This window comes from Pipra filicauda, unplaced genomic scaffold (genome assembly GCF_003945595.2).
Source record: "Pipra filicauda isolate LSUMZ 115617 unplaced genomic scaffold, ASM394559v2 scaffold575_size278286_pilon, whole genome shotgun sequence".
In the NCBI taxonomy this organism is placed as follows: Eukaryota; Metazoa; Chordata; class Aves; order Passeriformes; family Pipridae; genus Pipra; species Pipra filicauda.
The window spans coordinates 209,501-227,516 of NW_024104726.1; the positions used below are offsets into that span (position 1 = coordinate 209,501).

Genomic DNA, 18,016 nt, shown 5'->3' on the forward strand with positions numbered 1-18,016 from the left:
GAATCCGGTATACTGTTTGCTCAGACCAGCTAGCACTCTTCCAAGCAACATCCAGGTGTGATTCCAGAGTTGGCACGGCCCAGGAGCAGACAGTTTGCATGCAGACACTGTGCTCTGCAAGCTAACAGGATTTAATTTTGTTAATGGAGCCAGATCAAAGCAGAAAGAGTCTTGGCACCGCATGCATACAGTAACTCCAGCTCAGTCCGGAACCTGCCAGACATGGGATGACTCACGCAGCCATGGCTTCTGCACCATGCTCTGAAACAGGGTATGTTAGCACAGAGGCAGTGCTGAACGTGAGACTCCATCTCTCCTGCTGAAGTCCTGTACCCAGATGAAAAAGATCTGAGAGTTTCGATACAGGAACAGTCTACTGGCTCTCAGTAGCCAGACAAAATTTGGTTGGGTCAACAGTGAGCTAGTGCTAACGAGATCAGCTGTAAACAAGCTGGGGTACAGATGGGCCTCTCTGCACTGTTCTCTGCCACATCTCTGTTAGCAACATACCCAACTGTTAGCTCATTCACAATGCAAGATCCAAGCACTGTCTGTGCATGCACTGGTGTTAGTCTTGAACTTACAGGCTTGCCTACTACCCAGAGCACCAGTGACTTTGAGGGAATGAGCCCAGGTTCACTAGGTTCAGTGCTGAAATACATTTAGCAGCAGTTCTGGACACTCAACGCCTTTGATCTTGACAGATTAACCTAAAATGTAAATAGATTGTGAGTATTTATGTAGATGTGTATTTGTATATATATATATATTATATAAAGACATACAGCCCATATATGTGAATTTAAATGAGACTTGTATGATAAAATTTAAAAACTTTTAAACTATAAAAACATGATCAACTTTCAATACGAATGTCATAAAAGACAAAAACATTTTGTATATTTGTTCTGGCTTAAATTTTACAGCAGAAATAAGCTGCAAAACAGAATTACAGGCCATGATTAGCTGGTCCAGTATTTGTTCTCCAGCATTGTGATGAATATAATACCTATGTTACAACCCTCCTTAATATATGCAGCTTATACCTTGGATTTTTTTTTCCAGTCAGAGGAACACTATTCTGATAAGTGCTTGGCACGTTTAGGTCAAATCCAATGTATTTATACATATCACTGTATGTTACTGGCGTATCACAAATGAAGTACAGAAACATACTGGGTGTTCACCTGCAGGAATAGCATATAATCAGAAAACAGAATATTGCAACTGCAAATTCTTTTGTCATCATTATTTTGGTGGGAAAAAACCCCAAACAAAACCACTGAAACAGTTCCATGAGATTTGACATCCCTGTTTGCTTAGTATCATGTGAATATCCCTTCAGGACAGTCATATATCTTATCTGAAGTCCACTCAGTGCTCATTTTCAGAATCTGTTGTATAGGTCTTCTTTCTGTGTAAGATTATCTTGTCCTCTGCTTCCTCAGTCCAGAAGAGTCCTTAAGAAAAGAAACTTTGCTCCCTGGAAGACAGTAGGGACTATAGTTTATAATGAATCCACTAAAGCAAGCAGCATTATTCCTGGACAGGTGAATAGCTGTGTAACTTGGCCCTTGTTGCATTTTTTTGTTTGCTTGGATTTTGAAAGTCGTTTACTGCAGTACACTGAGAAACAGGAGACAAAAGCAATTAACTCAGTCATTCTCCCATGGTCATCTGCTTCTTCTTGCTGGGTCTCTCTTTCATGTACTCTATTAACTGCTTGGGTTCAAATTTTTCCTTGTTGCTTTTTTAATCATGCATCACTTGGTTCACTTGTCCTTGCACTTCCAGTCTTTGTTGTTTTCAGTCTTTAACGATGATCTTTCAGTTAAGAGCTCACCAGAGTGTAGATCATGCTGAATGTAAAAGAAAGACACACCATGAAAGCATCCTTTTGAAGCATACAGAGTACTTTGATTTTTACAACCCTTTGCTGTCTGTTCCTCAGGTCTGACTGTAATGGCCTGTGCCTTCCTTTGCATTCTTTCTATCTTTCTAAAGCATCTTAATTATGGTGCATTCAAGATGGGTATCAAAAGGCACTCAAGAAATAACAAATTCATTATCGACATTCTACTGCACCACAAGCTGTGTTTGAGCTTTTTAAAGCTCAGTCTGATGTCTCAATTTGAACAGTGAAGAAACAAAACCATTTTGCTTTAGCACGTTTGATCTTTAAAACTTCAGCAACTCTCAGCAGGGCAGGCAAGGTTTTCCACAAAACTGCATTGTTTTGATTCTTTTGGAAAAAAACTGTGCAGTAGAAGAAACATAAAATGCACCAGCTGGAGTGAGTCCATACATATTAAATACAACTCTGAGAAGCGAAGAAAACACAGTATATTGCCACAGCTCCATTTTACTGCAACTCTAGTTCTGCCAATACCCAGGAAAGCACTGTAAAACTGTATGTAATTTATACCACTTTATTTAGCACCAGGCAGTGGATTTTGGATTATGGCCACATTTTAGAGTGAAGGAAGCAGGGCTCACAGGAAGCTGCACAACACTGAAGTCCCAGCAGAAATGCTGGACCACACTACACACCTGACTTTGATCCCCAACCCAAAAACATGGAGTTAAAAATGCTTTTCTCTCCAGCCATTCCTTGCCATCTCTCCTTACACTACCAACAGAGCTCCTCTAGGATAACTGCCATGCTTTTCACTCTCAGCCCCACGAAGAGGACAGGTAAAGGTACTCAGCCTAAACCCAAAAAGCTACTGGATGCTAAACTACTACTCAGATTGTCATGCCATATCCATCTTCACGTGAGTTAGGCCCCTGCCAGCTTCTTGCCCTCATATGCAGACACAGGCACATACACACTCATAGGTGAAGAGAAAACTTTGTTCTCAATAGTATTTAAAAGGCATATCAAGAAACAACAACCTGCAGCAATGACTCAAGATATGGGGAGCAGATAAAAGACCAATAGTCAGGAGAAATAACACTTTTCTTCCACCAGCACACAAACCTGCCTTGCAGAGGGATGACTACATGCAAGACTGGCAGAGGCGACTCTATGCAAATACATTATAGAAGAAGGAGTAGAAGAAAGGCATCATAGAACATCACCTCCATTTAAAGTGTCCTAAAGTTTGTTGTCAAGTAGGTTTTATGGTGTGATTATGGGGACGACTAAAAGCACAGGGATTCTGCCAAGGCCTTACCTTAAATATGATCCTCACATATTTTTGCACTGGGCATTTGTGACTGTGCACTGATATCTGACAGCTGAAAGGAGCAGGAGGGACAACCCACAACTAGGGTGCATATCTTCATGATTGTACTTTAATTTTGGGTTTGGACCATGCACAGGTTTACCCTGTCATGAAAGGAGCCTGTAGGAATGACTACAGGCATGGTACATCCCAAGTTCCCAGCCAGCATCTACGTACCCATTGATTTACCATCTTGAGCATCACTACACCAGCAGGTGCAGTATTTTTCTTACGATTCTCTTGAATCATAGGGACATTATAATTTTATTTGACATAATACCATTAATATAAAATTTCCTATTTCATCCATCCTAAGACAGTATACAGAGGAGCAAAAGTTGTTTCCTTGGGTTGGCCCTGGGGCCTGGCTCAGGCCTTAGATAAACACCTAATATTCTGTACTGAGGTGTCAGCAGTAAGTGGGTGTGCTTCCCTGAATCAACACCAGAAGCAAGTTCTATGAGATTAAGGAAGCTGGCCAATTGGTTCCAGTTATTTCTAAATACAGTTTCATAAGTGAAATGAAAAGTAGCTATTATTTTCTTAGTGAAATGACCAGACTTACCAGTAGAGATAGTAGAAGAAGGAAAGGAGATAGAAAGCCAGCTTACACCAGGCCTCTTTTTGGCAGTAACTCAAGGTATCTGCATTCATGACTGCAGGTGGATCATAGGCTAGCTCTGAACTATCTGCTGGGCAACGAAAATACCTGAAAGAGCAGAAGACATCTGGAATGACTCTATAATATTCTGTATTAAATATGTGCAGATATTCACCCTCCTGATCACCAGCTCAGAAGACTACCATCTTCCATGATACAGGAGGAATTTCTCTTTTTTTCCAAGTCTCTATTTCCAGACATTATTAAAATCAGGATGCCAGTCCAAGTACTCCTTTCTTATAGAACCAAGCACTTAATGAATGTGGACTTCCTGTGTTCTATTAATTCTTTAGATTGAAACATTCCCACTTTCTATATAGTTAGTTCTGGCTTACTAATAACTCACATATTGTGAGTGATAATATATGGTGGCTTGTGATCATAGCATACAGGAAGGATTACTGGGCTTTAACTGCAGCTACACAACTTTTTTCAGATATGATGAAAGGTGACAGTCTCAACCAGATGGTAGCTAAGTTCCTCCAACTCTGAAAAGGAAAGAGAAAACAATATGGAGTAATGTAAGAGCCAGCTGACTAAGGTTTTCTACATGTGGCACTGCTCAAAAATTTATCATCCAAATAATTTTATTTGGAAAATATTTTTCTTCTTACCTAAGAGAAATTTCTAATTATTCTCAGCAACGACTGAATGTTTGAGAAAATCATGACAAAACAACATCGCTGGCAAAGGAGCTTTTATCTCAGTTACTTTGCAGTAAAAAGCAAAAGCAAACAAAAAAAAAAGTAGTCCTCAACAAAATTAATGAACTGCTTTAAGATCAGCATGAATCAGATAAAATATTGTTATTTCTATTGCTTTGACATGCTAAACACTGAGGACTGCTGACTGCTTATAGATAGACAAATAGATAGATATAAAACCCCCAAACAAGTGACCTGCAGCAAACTTTGAAAGCAGGTGTTCTATAAATAACTTTGCCTTCCTCCCTTGCAATGTTAGTTGCATCCACTTACAGTCTCTAATAAGATTGCAAATTCTTTTATGGAGACCACAGGTGAAACCTTTCTTAATTATCTTCACTGGGATGAAGATATTACACAGTGTCTTCCCATGGTTTTGTGCAGAACTTTACACAATGAACCCAAACCTGTCTGTGGTTAAAGCAGCAGAAATTATGGAGTACTTATAGCAAAGCATACGGAGAATCACAGAAAAAGATAGAGAATCAAAAGTTCTCTCCAAAGATTTATATCATTATATAGAGTCTGATCATTTTCCTTTTGGACATATCTGTTTCTAGAAACTTTTAAAATGACTATTATTGTCACACTTTGGTTGTTAACCCTTAGTAAAACAGCACCATAAAACATTGTTATTCTTATTGCAGCCAAACCATAGGGAGAAAAGTATTTGAAGCTTCACTTCATTTAACTTTCTGAGAACTATACTGGCACTCTAACTTCTGAATTTATCACATGACTCTGCATTACTACCAAGGTTTTGCAGAAAAAAAAGTGTAAAAAAGCTACTACTTTTTAGTTTCTGTTTGAGATGACGGTTTTGACTTCTTTACAGAATTATTCTTCTGCTACCATATGTACCTTTGTAACACAAAGAGACCCCGACAGACAAAAATCATCTGTGCTTTTACAAACACTGTGAAAATTCAAAACTAGGGAAGACTCCAGACTGACAAATGCAAAAACTGATGTCTCTTGGTCATTTTCAGAGGCAACAGAAGGCTGATCCTCCACTAGAATGCAGAGGAAGATGCAGCAGCAGCTGTACTGCCTATCTGGAAAACAGCAGCAGGTCTTACGTGATCAGTTTGAAAGCCCCTTGGTGAATAAAAACACATATCAGAGATCCAGAGTGGAAATACTCCCCACTTCTTCACATGTGCAGTGTGAAGACAATAACTCTTCACCTACTGCAATCCCTACTCCAAGAGTCTCTAAGAGAGAGTTCTCTTGCAGAACATCAATTCCCTATTGTACAGAAATAAACAACTTATTTTATACTGAAAAAAAATCATAAAGCTGCCAAAGAAGATGAGATGCAAAAATCTGTCAATCTGCCCTGTCTTTATTTCACAACTCCAATGGAAAGGTTTCCTTGTTAGGGCTGAATGAATAGGTCCAAGCTCTTTCAAATACCAACTGTCTTACAACTCCCCATCTGTGAAGTATTTAGAGCTTCACCGAGTTCCACATTCAGATTCCAGTCTATTTAAATTCCATGTTTTCATTCAGTTGCAGTGTGTGCATCCTGACACTCTTTGGAATATTTACCTAAGTTAGTAACTGAAAGCAACATTTATATGGGGGAGAGAAAGAGAGAGGGGAGATAATATATAAATATAAATATAATATAAATACATATATATAAAGAGAGATAGGGGAGACATATAAAGATATAGATAGATAGAAAGATATATCTCCACTAAATTTTCATGAAAAAATTTCCTTTTTTGCTGGAAATGTAAGTTTCAGCTGCTTATAGGCATAACCCTCTGGGCAAAAGATATTCATCCATACTCCTATCACTGTCCTTCATTGTTCATACAATCTGCATGTGTGCTGAATTGGCAAGCAAGGCTAACAAGCAGTCAGCATATAAAAGAAGGGCTTACCTCCACAAGTGATAAAAAAGCAAAGGAACATTTAACCCCAGCGTGAGCCACTCCTGAGCACATAAAAACATTATGCAGAAAAGACTGTGGATAGAGTACTCTGGCAAGACCAGCTAAAAAGAAAGGAAGAGAAATAACAGATGTCAGTAAAACATGTCTTTGATTTTAGTCACCTAAGTAGTTTTTCAGAAAACAAATCAGCTCTGCAAGTCTGGCGAGACTCCCGTGTGCCTGTCCCTAGACATACCTCAGTTGAGAGACAGCTTGGCTACGAGCAATGAGCACAAGACTCAGTGCCAGGTTTGTCCGGGTTCTAACCATGTCTGTACTCTGAGGCCTTGCTGACAGGCGTGGGACAAATCACCCACTGTCTTATCTGGTGTTCCAGATTCATATCTACAAAACATATGTTATATTAATGCCTCCCTCACAGAAGCATAGTGAGACTAAATGAATGTCAGTAAAAGGGTTTTTAAAGAACTAAATTTTTTTACCGTTGCATTCAAAAAGGAAACAATAAAGCGATTTCTGAAGCTTCACTTCTGTATTGGAGGAGTGTCCTTGGAAAAATAAAACACTGCTTCTACCATTTTGATATGTTATATACACCCTAAAGAGATCAAATCCATTACTAAATCAGTCTTGCAAGCTAAATCCCACCAAGACAGGAAACTCACTTCCTTAGAAGATGCACGGCTCCCTACACTACTTGCTTCAGAACCATGATGACTCCTTCTATTAAAAGAGAAAGTGAGTGGGCAGCTGGCAGAAGCAGAAATTTATGTGATGTTGATTCAGAGCAGTTATTTCACAAGGCATTTTGCTTTTTTCACTGCTTTCCCATTTCTTAGCTGTCTTTATTCTCTTGTTTTCTTCCCATGTCTTTTTTCAGCAATCTCTGTTTCTTTTCTTCAAGTCATAGGAGAGATTCATTTCCAGCAGTACATATTTCTTAAAGCTAGACAAACCCATACACAGTTCATCTGCACCCATTGCTAATCTTGGAGATACATCAACTGGAGTTAAACCACAAAAGGCATTTGAAGGCTTCTTTTGATGTAAATTAATTTTCATCTGTCAAATAATTAAAGAGAGCCCTATTTTTTTTAAAGCAATGTAAAACCTACTATACAGCTTCTCCCAATGCCTACCTACTCTCATACAGCTGTGCTGCAAGGAATTCCATTGTCTTGGTTCTAGGAGTCTTTCCACCTCACATGCAACATATTGTTCAAATTCATTTAACTTTAGTACTTGAAGCAGATAACACATTTGGTATCTCTGCGTCTACGCCTTCAACTTAAACATTCTCAAAAGCTTATCTTATGTGGATGACAAATCATAATACAATTATATCGTTTAGGTTCCAGATGGTCGTTATTTATCACTGCTGGATCTTTTTTTTTTTATTATTTTTCACTGTTAGAATGAGATTTACAACATGACTATAACCTTTCCCCAAAGAATGACTCATCTCCATCACAAACTGCAGACAAGAAAAGTCTTCATAATGTATGTCTACCCACTAAACATCACAACACTCAGAAGCATATTACACTCATTATCACATATTTGACTTCTGATTGCAACACAATACACAAACTTAGCAAGACTGAAATCGTGGTGCCCGATCAGTGGGCTGGCTGGCAATAACAGGGAAGGAAACCCATGGTGAAAATTTATGCAGAGCTTAAAAAATGAAACAAAAATCTGAAGTGAAGCTAGAAAGGAAACAAAGGAAGTAGAGGGCTCTCAGAAATAGGCTCACTTTCCAGTCACAGTTTCTGGTGTAAATTAAATCTACCTGTAATTTTGATAGAACAGCAAGTGGGTCATTTATGTCTCTTCACTCTCTTCTAGGAGTGATATTTTCCAGTAGACATAAAGAAAGAAAGGATCAGTGCTGAACACCGTTTCTGGAGAGAATTCATGCATAGAAGCAAACAAAGCCTAACTGCAAAGCCAATTACCATTTACATTCAGGTGATGTACCTAAGAGACCAAATCTAAAAGGAGGTAAGTGAATTGAAAGCATAGAGAAAGGCACTTACAGTAAGGCTTGTGAAGTAAACTAAATAACTAAAAAATAACACTGCCTCGGTTCTTAGTTATAAGACTCATCCTGGAATTTGACACGATATCCTCTGAAAACAACGGAAACTTTAAATCAACTTTACCAAACATGGGATTCAGGTCCTTGAGAGAAGAGAACTGGCTGAGGAATAAGCAGCAGTCAATCCTTGTTGTTTCTGCTAAGATACTCAAATGCAACAGTAACTTCTGTGATACAGATAACTGTGCAATAGGAATTAAACCAACATCTTTAAATCATTCCTTGGAGAGCACGGGAAGCTGTCAGATGGTAAACATGTTAGGATATAAACAGTATACTTCTATTTTGAACTAGGAACACCCTGATTCAGACAACGACCTCTGCTTTCTGACACAGCTCAAGCTGAAGTTTGAGATGGTTATGAAACACAGAGATGAAGAAGGTCACAAAGCAGCACAGCTCTGAAGGACTGCAACTTGGTCCCTTTGAGTCTCAAGCTCAAATGGCATTACAAATTTATCACCAGAAATTCAGTTAGCTGGTATTTACCTGAGGAAAACCACAGGGAAGCCTGAAAAGGAAGTCACCCTTCTAGGCAAAAAAATACTGCTAATCAGAAATATCTTTAGCTATAACATAAGCAAGAGAAAAAGAGACTACCATACCTTTCTAAGTTTTGCTCTGATATGTATAGTTAAGTAAATACCCAAATCATAAATATGAAAACCCTTATTCACAATCTTTCACATTTAAAATGTAAAGTCTTAGGTAGGATTATCATCACATTGTTACTATCTCACCATAAGAATTCATACTTCTACAAAGTAGTACACACATACATGCAATTGCAGAAGAGCATCTCTTGGGAAGCTCAGTCCTAAATAATTTTATTCCATTTCCTATTTCCTAAATACAATCTGCTGTTCTTATACAAAATATAAACCTGTCTTTTTCTGTCAGTACCTTTCCTCCTTATTCTATCACATGTGGATTCCTTCTTCTCAAATGTAATTTTGCTTTCTCAGGACATTGTATCATTTTTACATGGAATGACTCTTACAGGTTGTCTCACTGGGGAACAGGGCACATAAAATGCCTCACAGAAACCCAAACTGGGAAGATATTATAGAAAGAATAGTAATCTCCCTTCATCAGTGTGGACTCTGAGTCTACATCAGTCTTCATCTGTGCATGCCAACCTCTATACTGCAACTATGGATTTTACACTCTACCCAGAAATTTCCAGTCATCAGACACTCCACACTACCAGGGTTTCTGAGAACCTTCATAATGCTGTTAGAGGCTGAGACAACTTCCCTTCTTTATGTCTGCCTTCTCCTCCCACAGATGGAAGGAAGAAACCTGAACAGAACTCGTGGTTGAAGATCCTTCATGTAATGTAAGAGCTCTGGTGATTACCCGAGTGGAAACAAATTGTTCACCTTAAAAACACACAAACTCTTATCCATTCACCTAAAAGCAACAAGAAACGGAAAACACTGCTCATGTGTGGAATCTCTCCAAGGCCCCAGATTAGGACAGGTCTAAGTGCATGCTGCTTTATTGCAGGTTATTGCTACTGCACCTACTTCTACTAGAGGATGACTGCAGCTTGTCATTATGGTGCTCACTTTGCTGCTTTTTTACACCATATCCCTTAAAAAAGCTGACAAGTAGAATTGGTCCTCATCAGTAGCAAGGAAAGAGTGGAGGGAGATGTACCCAAGGTTTTCAGAACGTAAGAGTTATTCAATTACACTTTAAAGCTTATCCCAACAGAGCCTGTCAGAGCTGAGCTGGGTTACTGGGGGGTGTCAGCCAAATTAAAGACATTGTGAGATCAAAGGGAGACTATTCAGTGACTCTCAAAATCTCCTAATTGAACAACACAGACCACAAAAATCAGAAGGGTAGTGCAGGCAAGAGAAAAAAAAGAAAGCAAAACCACACAGAAAAATAGCAGTAGCATGTGCATTAGCCCAGACTGTGTGTGTATGTGGAATGTACATATACTGAAACAAATCATCTGTTTCCTCCTGCTGTTGCACAAACCAAAGAAGTAGGGTCAACCGTGTGTAACTTAAACACACAGACCACACATAGTGGTTTTAAGTAACAGTTTCAAATATTCTGCTTGCACTGATCAAACACATGCAACATTGAATTTACTGTTGAAATACAGGAAGGCTTTCTGCTCACATTTTGTAGTGTATCTTTCTAATCTACTTTAAATTATGTACTTGACTTCCAAAACCTCCTCTGAAGGGCTGCCCTAGAGCCCAATACAATGCTGTCACAGTAAATATACTAAGCTTTTCAGTCCATATTTTCAGGTTCAATTTATTTCAATTCTCCTGCTAAAATCTACATTTGCTTGTGTCTCTACAAACTGTTCTCTAGTCGCTTATAGCGATCATTTAGAAATTCAGTAGCATAATTAAAATGGTTATAACAGAAACCTATAAGGAAAGCATTTTAAGTAATTCAAACCATGTTGTGCAAACCTCCACAAGTATTTAGCAGTTTACCAGGCAGAGGTATGCAACTACCCGAAAAGAAAATGCTTGGAAAATGGATTTCAGATCATCAAAAGAACAAGGTGCAGTTGAACCTATTAAGTTTACATATACAGCTTTACATTTTACCTGGGGCAGAGCAATGGTTCACACATGCAAGACTCAGTGTTATAGACCAACTCCAGAGCACAAGTGAAAAAAAAAAGGATGTAACATCTGTTTTTTCACCCCTTCACCTACTGTTCTGGATCACAAGGAAACAAAGCAGCAAAAGCCAATGCTTTGTAAAGGCAATTTCATTATTCTAAAGCACTATTGGAATTTCTTTAAACGTTTCTTTTAATTGAATGTGAACATAAGTCACTCCACAGCACGAATACCAGACAATGAAATGAATAATATAAAGAACCTAATTACTATTCTCATGCCATATCTGTCTGTAACATGGTACCAGATCTAATATTAAAATACAGGATTTCTGGATGCTTTTTCCATCTCAGCTACTAAACATACCTATATTTAGGCCTATCATTTCACTTCTCATTGTCTCATTTTTGTCTTCTGCAACATGGGGATAATTATATTCAAAATCTCCAGATTCTACTGGAGCTAGTTTATAACTAGAATATTTAAGCTTTGTCTTAAGACCAATAATCACTTTAAAAAGAGTGACAGACGACGATCAGGTCTTTATGGGACATTCATCAGGAATATCTATAAATATTTTGGTATTGCCGATCTTATGGGAGGTCATAACAGTCAACAGGTAAAAAGGTTATGAAATGGATTTAAAAAAAGACTTCTGCACTGTAAGGTCTGCAGGGCACCGGCACAATTCAAGAAGTGCCCCATCCTTGCATGGCATGTCATTAAGGTAGATGTGCTGTGATCTTACAAGTGTATCTCCTCTGCAAACTGTTCTTTTCCACTCAGCAGGAATCAGGACACATCTTTATGACCTTTCTTTTTTTAGTGTTAATTCAGAACCAGTAGCAGAAGCTGGGTTAGCAACCCTGGAGTGAAACTTCTCTAATTTCCACAAAGCTGACAGAAAATAGGGTAATAAACGCCTTCTTACCCAACCTCACTTTTGTATTTCAGACATGACCAGCCAGGACACCCCGCAGGTGGGTTATTCCAAGAGCTCATGCTGTCATTGCTCACCCAAAACTGGTGAGAATGGCCATCAGTACTGCAGCTGTTCATTAGGCAGGTCTAAGAATGAAGAAATCTCGGTGATGATCAAAATGAAGTTCAGCCACCTGCATGGCTCTCAGGACCTGAGGGTACTCAGGACTTCTCCTGGGGGTCTGCCTAAGACTGACACTTCCATAAATGCTGAAAGCTAAGTGTTCACTAAAGGGCTCTTTCCGTATCAGGTTTGTAAACACTATCAGTCTGAGGAAGCAGATTTGGCGCAGCAGTGCAGGCATGGTGAAGACAATTCCTGCCCTGGCATTTTAACAGCTTCATAGAAAATATCAGCAACTAGATGTAAGGTAGGACATTAAACTCACAGCAGAAAAAAACTGCATCCATATAACAGGCATGATGTAAACTCATTGTACTGTACATTTAGGTATTACATTGCTTTTTGTAGTTGCATAGTAGCTTTATAGGGTTTAATCCTGTCTTAAACTCACACTGAACATTCTGCTAAACATAACAGTGACATTTGATTTAACCCTAATTTCTTTAGTTTTATGAAAATGCAAATATTTCTTTATTGCATACCAAATCAGAGCAAAAATGGTCCATTAGCAAGTCAAATTTTGCCAATATCTTCAACATAGGTCTGAGGAACAGATGCATAAATTGCATTACCCCAAGTGGCTGAGAAGTACACTGCTCTCAGGAGTACAGTACAGGCAACACTCACTCATCTACATTTCTGCTGCATCTTCAGCCTTATTCTGCTATTACTTGTGATGTTCTGATACTGTAAGGACATATGTTAGTATATCCTCCAGGCAAGTACTGGAAGAAGCTGAATTGTAAAGCAAGAGGTCCTCTATTACAGGGTGATACTTTGTTTGCCAATTATTGAATAAACACTTAAAGATGAGATTAACAGCAAAATACAGTTGGTTAACCTGAAATAGTTTTATACGTAAATATTTTCATGAGTAATAATATTACAAATAACCATATGTGTCTCCCTTCAAAGGATATTTCAGTTTTCATCAGCCATCACTCTGGTGAATCTCACTTCCCCCCCGGTGTAAAAGAGGCATAAGGACCAAACTGTGTCTGAACCACAAGTTTGAGCTTTTCACTCTTGCAATAGTTTTTGTAACTTTTCCCCTTACGAGCTACGAACACCTGGCAGACACAGCAGGATTTATCTTCTCATTATCCCTAGGTAAGCACACAGACATCCGTAGGCAAAAATTGCTAAAAATAACAATTGTTATGTTCTAACTTTTCAAAAGTGCTGAATTCAGGAACTTGTAAAATTGACTAAAAATAGTGTTGGCACAATGCACTTCATACATGAGTGTCAGTAGTGAATGAATTGCCTGCCAGAAATACTACACTTCCTCTAAGTTCTTTAGTCCTATTTTAAGGACTTTCTTTCCAGATATGACCCTGAATCCAAAAAAAGGACAAAAGGGATTATATTCCATATTTTATTGCAATAGTAATACTTTTCTAGTAAATATGAATGCAATCTATTTAAAATGAAACAAAAAATGTGAAGAAGAGATGCGCTATATCTAGTCAAGCAACATTTATGGGATTATCTGTGTAGAAAGTACAAATACTGCCAGCTCTTTGATCCCAATTCTACTGTCAGTTCTGCAAAATAGCTACTGTGCCAAGTTACACTCTTTCTGATGAAATTAAAACTATGTGGGTGCCCAAAAGACTAACTGAATAGGGCACACACCCATTTTATGCCATTCCACACTTCGCAGATAGCAAATGTAACAAAAGAGTAGGTAGAAAAGACCTAAAAGAGGGAGGGAGAGAAGCTGTTAGATGATCAGTACTGAATTTCCAGTCAGAGTGCAAAAGAGGAAAAGGCAGCTCAGTTAACAGGTACTGAAGGTACCTAAGTTTTGTCTATACTGGAAATCTATTGCAAGATTAGGGAAAATTATTATGCCTTTCATTTTCTGGATGCAAACAAAATCTCTACAAAATGTGAATCATTATGAATATATTAACTCCATCCTCATTTAGGCAAGCTGTAGAAAACAATTAAACCCCCACAGAACTACTGAAAGTGTGTAATGCTTCAGTCAAAAATATTTTACTTGCTTTTCCTGTATCTCCATTTCCCCTGTCCAATTACATTCTTTTTTTCTTTCCTTTGTACAACCTCAGGACAGCCCCACTATTTACATGAACAGAAGATTTAGAATTTATCTCTTGCCTCTTTTGACTAACAAGAGATGCTGCATGAAAACTGTCTAAAAAGAACTCAACTATAAGTCATGATTTCCATAAACTAAAAATTGTGCATTAATAAATTTTAAGCTAACTTCAAATTTTATCCCTAAAGTGTAAAGTTACTCGTTCCTAATGTAGAAACGCCATGTCAGAGCCACTGTGAAGGCCAGGAAAAAGTAGCTTTATCATGTAATAGAAGTTTAGCAGTACCTGTCAAATAAGTATGGAGGACTGAAATACGCACCAGTCCTGGGTGTCTCACACACCCTCAGAGCCTTCTAGAGCTCTTCAAACAAAGCAGAATTTAAACAAATTCAGTTTTATGAAAAATGTTGTAATCACAGTCCAAGTTCTAACTTGACAGAATGCACACAGCACGGCAAGCTTGCATCCTGCAAAATCTGCAGATCTAATTAATGCCTTAGAAACAGCAATATCCTTTATACCAGTGCCTGCATGCAAACTTTAGAATTTCTTCTAAGGCAGCTTGGCAGCTAATTACATGTGCATATGTATAGCAGAGGGGTGTAGCTCATACTCACTGTGATGCTGACAGAGATCTATCTCATCATATTGCCTATGTTTATTAGCATGTCTGTAGAGCAAGCACCACAAGTCTCTAAGCATACGACACCAGATAATTTTACCCCCAACAGTCATCAATTGGACCACAGTACTTTGACTCCAGACTGGGCTGGATCTGAACAGCTGCTGTAGAGACTCAAGACTACATGCAATTATCAACTCAATGAATACATTAGACCCCTCAAAAACAGCAAAAAAATTTTTAGCTTCAATCACAAATAAAAGATTCAAGCTATGCCTGCTAATAAGAAAACTAAGGAGGTCTCCAAAAACAAGATTCATCATATCAGCTGTGCAACCTTTCCTTTCCTGTTGTGTACGTGTCTTGTGAACGCAGACAAATGGTCTTCGTATTTATTACCATGTGGTTTTTGTAGCATCTGGCACAAAAGGTCTTATTCCTTGCATGAGACAGAAAGCACTGATGTAACAGCAAACACTAATGCAAACATTATAGAAAAGGAAAGCCAAGTCTTGCTGAAAGTAATCTCTGGCTGAAGCACAACATGACCTTTAAAAGACAAAAGTATCCAACTAAGAGAACAAAAAAAAAAAGTCAAATTCAAAAAGTGGCAAAACATAAGACAACAGAACATCCACCTAAAGACAACAAAAGCAGAGCTGCTCCTGTATTACATTTTCTTCCAAGAAAAAGGACAAATGGAACAGCCTGAAACCACCCTTTTGACTTTACTTAAGGCACTTTTAAAATGAGAAGTTTTCATCTGATAATATTAATTCAGAATATCGCTGTAGTCCAAATAACAGATCATATGTTTAAGCCTCTAAAAAAAGGATTACTGAACACCTGTTTCAGATGCATATTGTTTATCAGGCCAGTTAATAGAAAGAAACTATCTAATGTGATCCAATCAAAAGGTACTTTTGGAATCAAAAGCCTTTTTGGAAATGTGTACCAGACACCTTCCTTCATGACATCTCCTGGTAAGGTCTAAATCCAAAGGGAAGAAAATTATGATTTTCCAATGAGTAAACTGTTATTAACTCAAGTGGAGTGCTATGAAAACATGTGCCGAGCTGTCTAATCAAAAACCTTGTATTTCTTCCCTCATTCTACTCAGTTTGACCTTTGTGCTTTATTCTGTGCTTTTCACTGGGAATTTCTACACAAATTCAGTCAGATTTGGTCTTAGCCACTAACGATGCACTAGTTTCTATCTCAATGGTGTCTAAATTATAAGAACTTCAAATCCAGGCCTATTTCATATGGGTATATCCTTGAATATCAACACATTTCTCATCTTAGAGCAATAAACAGAGATTGCTTCAAGCTGTCAGTGTCAAGGAGAGACTGAGAGTGCCCACAGAGGGCTATCACAGCCACATTTGTTGTCGTTTGTTGTTAGAGATGAATGCTAAGCATGAATGTCAAACTAGAATTTGAACCTTCCTAAATCCAGGGACATTCAGAAAGCTTTTTGTTATAAACCAACTCTGTTTTGGATCACTAAATTGCAGGGGGGAAAAATAGGCATTTGAGATGATAAAAATAATCTTTAAAATACATAGTATTTATTTTAGTCCTTTTATACAAAGCAGTGCCTGTTTGGGTACAACTTTCTGTATTGCACCGAGTCACAGGGAGACACTGAAAAACTATGTGGGTACCTGCAGTATGTTTTCTATACACATAATTTTATATTCACTCTTCACAAGTAATCCACACTGCCTCTTGATTAGGGCTTATGCTCCCAGACACTCTGTAGGAAGGGTCCCCTGACAGTTTTCCTGCTGCCCAGAAGCTTAGTCAAAACTCAGCAGTTTCATCATACTCATGAGGTATGAAAAGACACAGAGCATTAGATACATCAAGAAATACGACATGTACTGAGAAACCAGTATCAATGATGAACTCTTTGGTCTCTAATGAGAGTGGACAAAGTTCATGTGCTCCATCATTGTAACAATCACTATTAACAGGAAAAATGTCACACAGTGCCATTTTTCGTTCCCTTTGTGATCTTTGTTACAGCAGCAGTTTATCAGAACTCTGGAAGCATCAGCCTCTTTCTCCTGCTAGGCAGAATACCACTGCTATTTCCACAGTTCAAAAATACCTTATGACTACACTGAAAATCCTGTTTTCCTCTTAGGTGCTGTTTTCCATAAGCACCTAAGCTTCAAAGACTAAATGTTCACTATCAGTTAGGAGGAAACAAGGGATGTATTAACCCTGCAGACTTATCCCTCTAAGTGTGGCCATGCTGAGACATTTTCTTCTTCTCTTAAGTGCAACTAAATGGGGAATTAAAACATCTTTACTGCGGTTGCGAAAAAAAATGTGTAGCACTACAAAGGTAAAACTGCTGTTGCTATTCCCAGTTTCACAACAAACTAATTGTCTTATTGCTGTAGTTTTCACCTATGGGATTTCTTAGCCCCATAGGGAGAAAGCATGATTCCTTCTTACAATATGGATGGATGTACACCACTTCAAAAATTCCTTGTGATTATGCATCACATTTGCTATATTTGCTTATATAACCTCACGTTAAGTGTTTTAATGAACCATGCTGTAGGCTTACAGAAGTACTCTGCGAATGACTACCAGCCTGCAGATTGGGTAAAAGAATGTCACACGTTTATAAATCCCTAAATGCATAACGAAGCAATCAACAGACACATTCAAAACCAGACACTTAAAATCCATCACGTTATCTCAGGCTTGCCAGTGACTATGAGGCAGAACAACAAAGAGAGTGATCATCGTAATAACCAGCAAATTTATCAAGATGAAAAGCAGATGATCAGTCAATTGAAATCAGCTGCTGTGACACCCGACACTGCACAAAGGAGTATGTCCACTGCACCTGCTGCATGCAGAGAATGGTAGGGGCTACTGGTTGGTGAAGGTTTGGAATATATCAAGGTCCAAGTAAAAAAATTACTTCATATGGCAATTACTTTAGTGCACATTGGTCAGCCTCCTTCATCCAAAATAGGCAAGGAAAAAATGTCAGC

The 18,016-nt window shown here is 38.3% G+C and overlaps 1 protein-coding gene across 2 annotated transcripts in view; it reads right to left on the minus strand.

The window, feature by feature from the left end:
- Positions 1–873: 873 nt before the first annotated feature.
- The window catches only part of LOC114000212 (protein cornichon homolog 3), a 45,899-nt gene continuing 28,756 nt past the window's right edge, over positions 874–18,016 (minus strand). For both annotated transcript variants that reach the window (XM_027744367.2, XM_039387548.1), the window contains exons 4-6: positions 6,485–6,597; positions 3,793–3,936; positions 874–1,859 (exon numbers count right to left, since the gene is read on the minus strand). In XM_027744367.2, the coding sequence (XP_027600168.1) occupies positions 1,832–1,859; positions 3,793–3,936; positions 6,485–6,597 (285 nt within the window). In that variant the 3' untranslated portion in view covers positions 874–1,831. The remainder of the gene's footprint in view (positions 1,860–3,792; positions 3,937–6,484; positions 6,598–18,016) is intronic.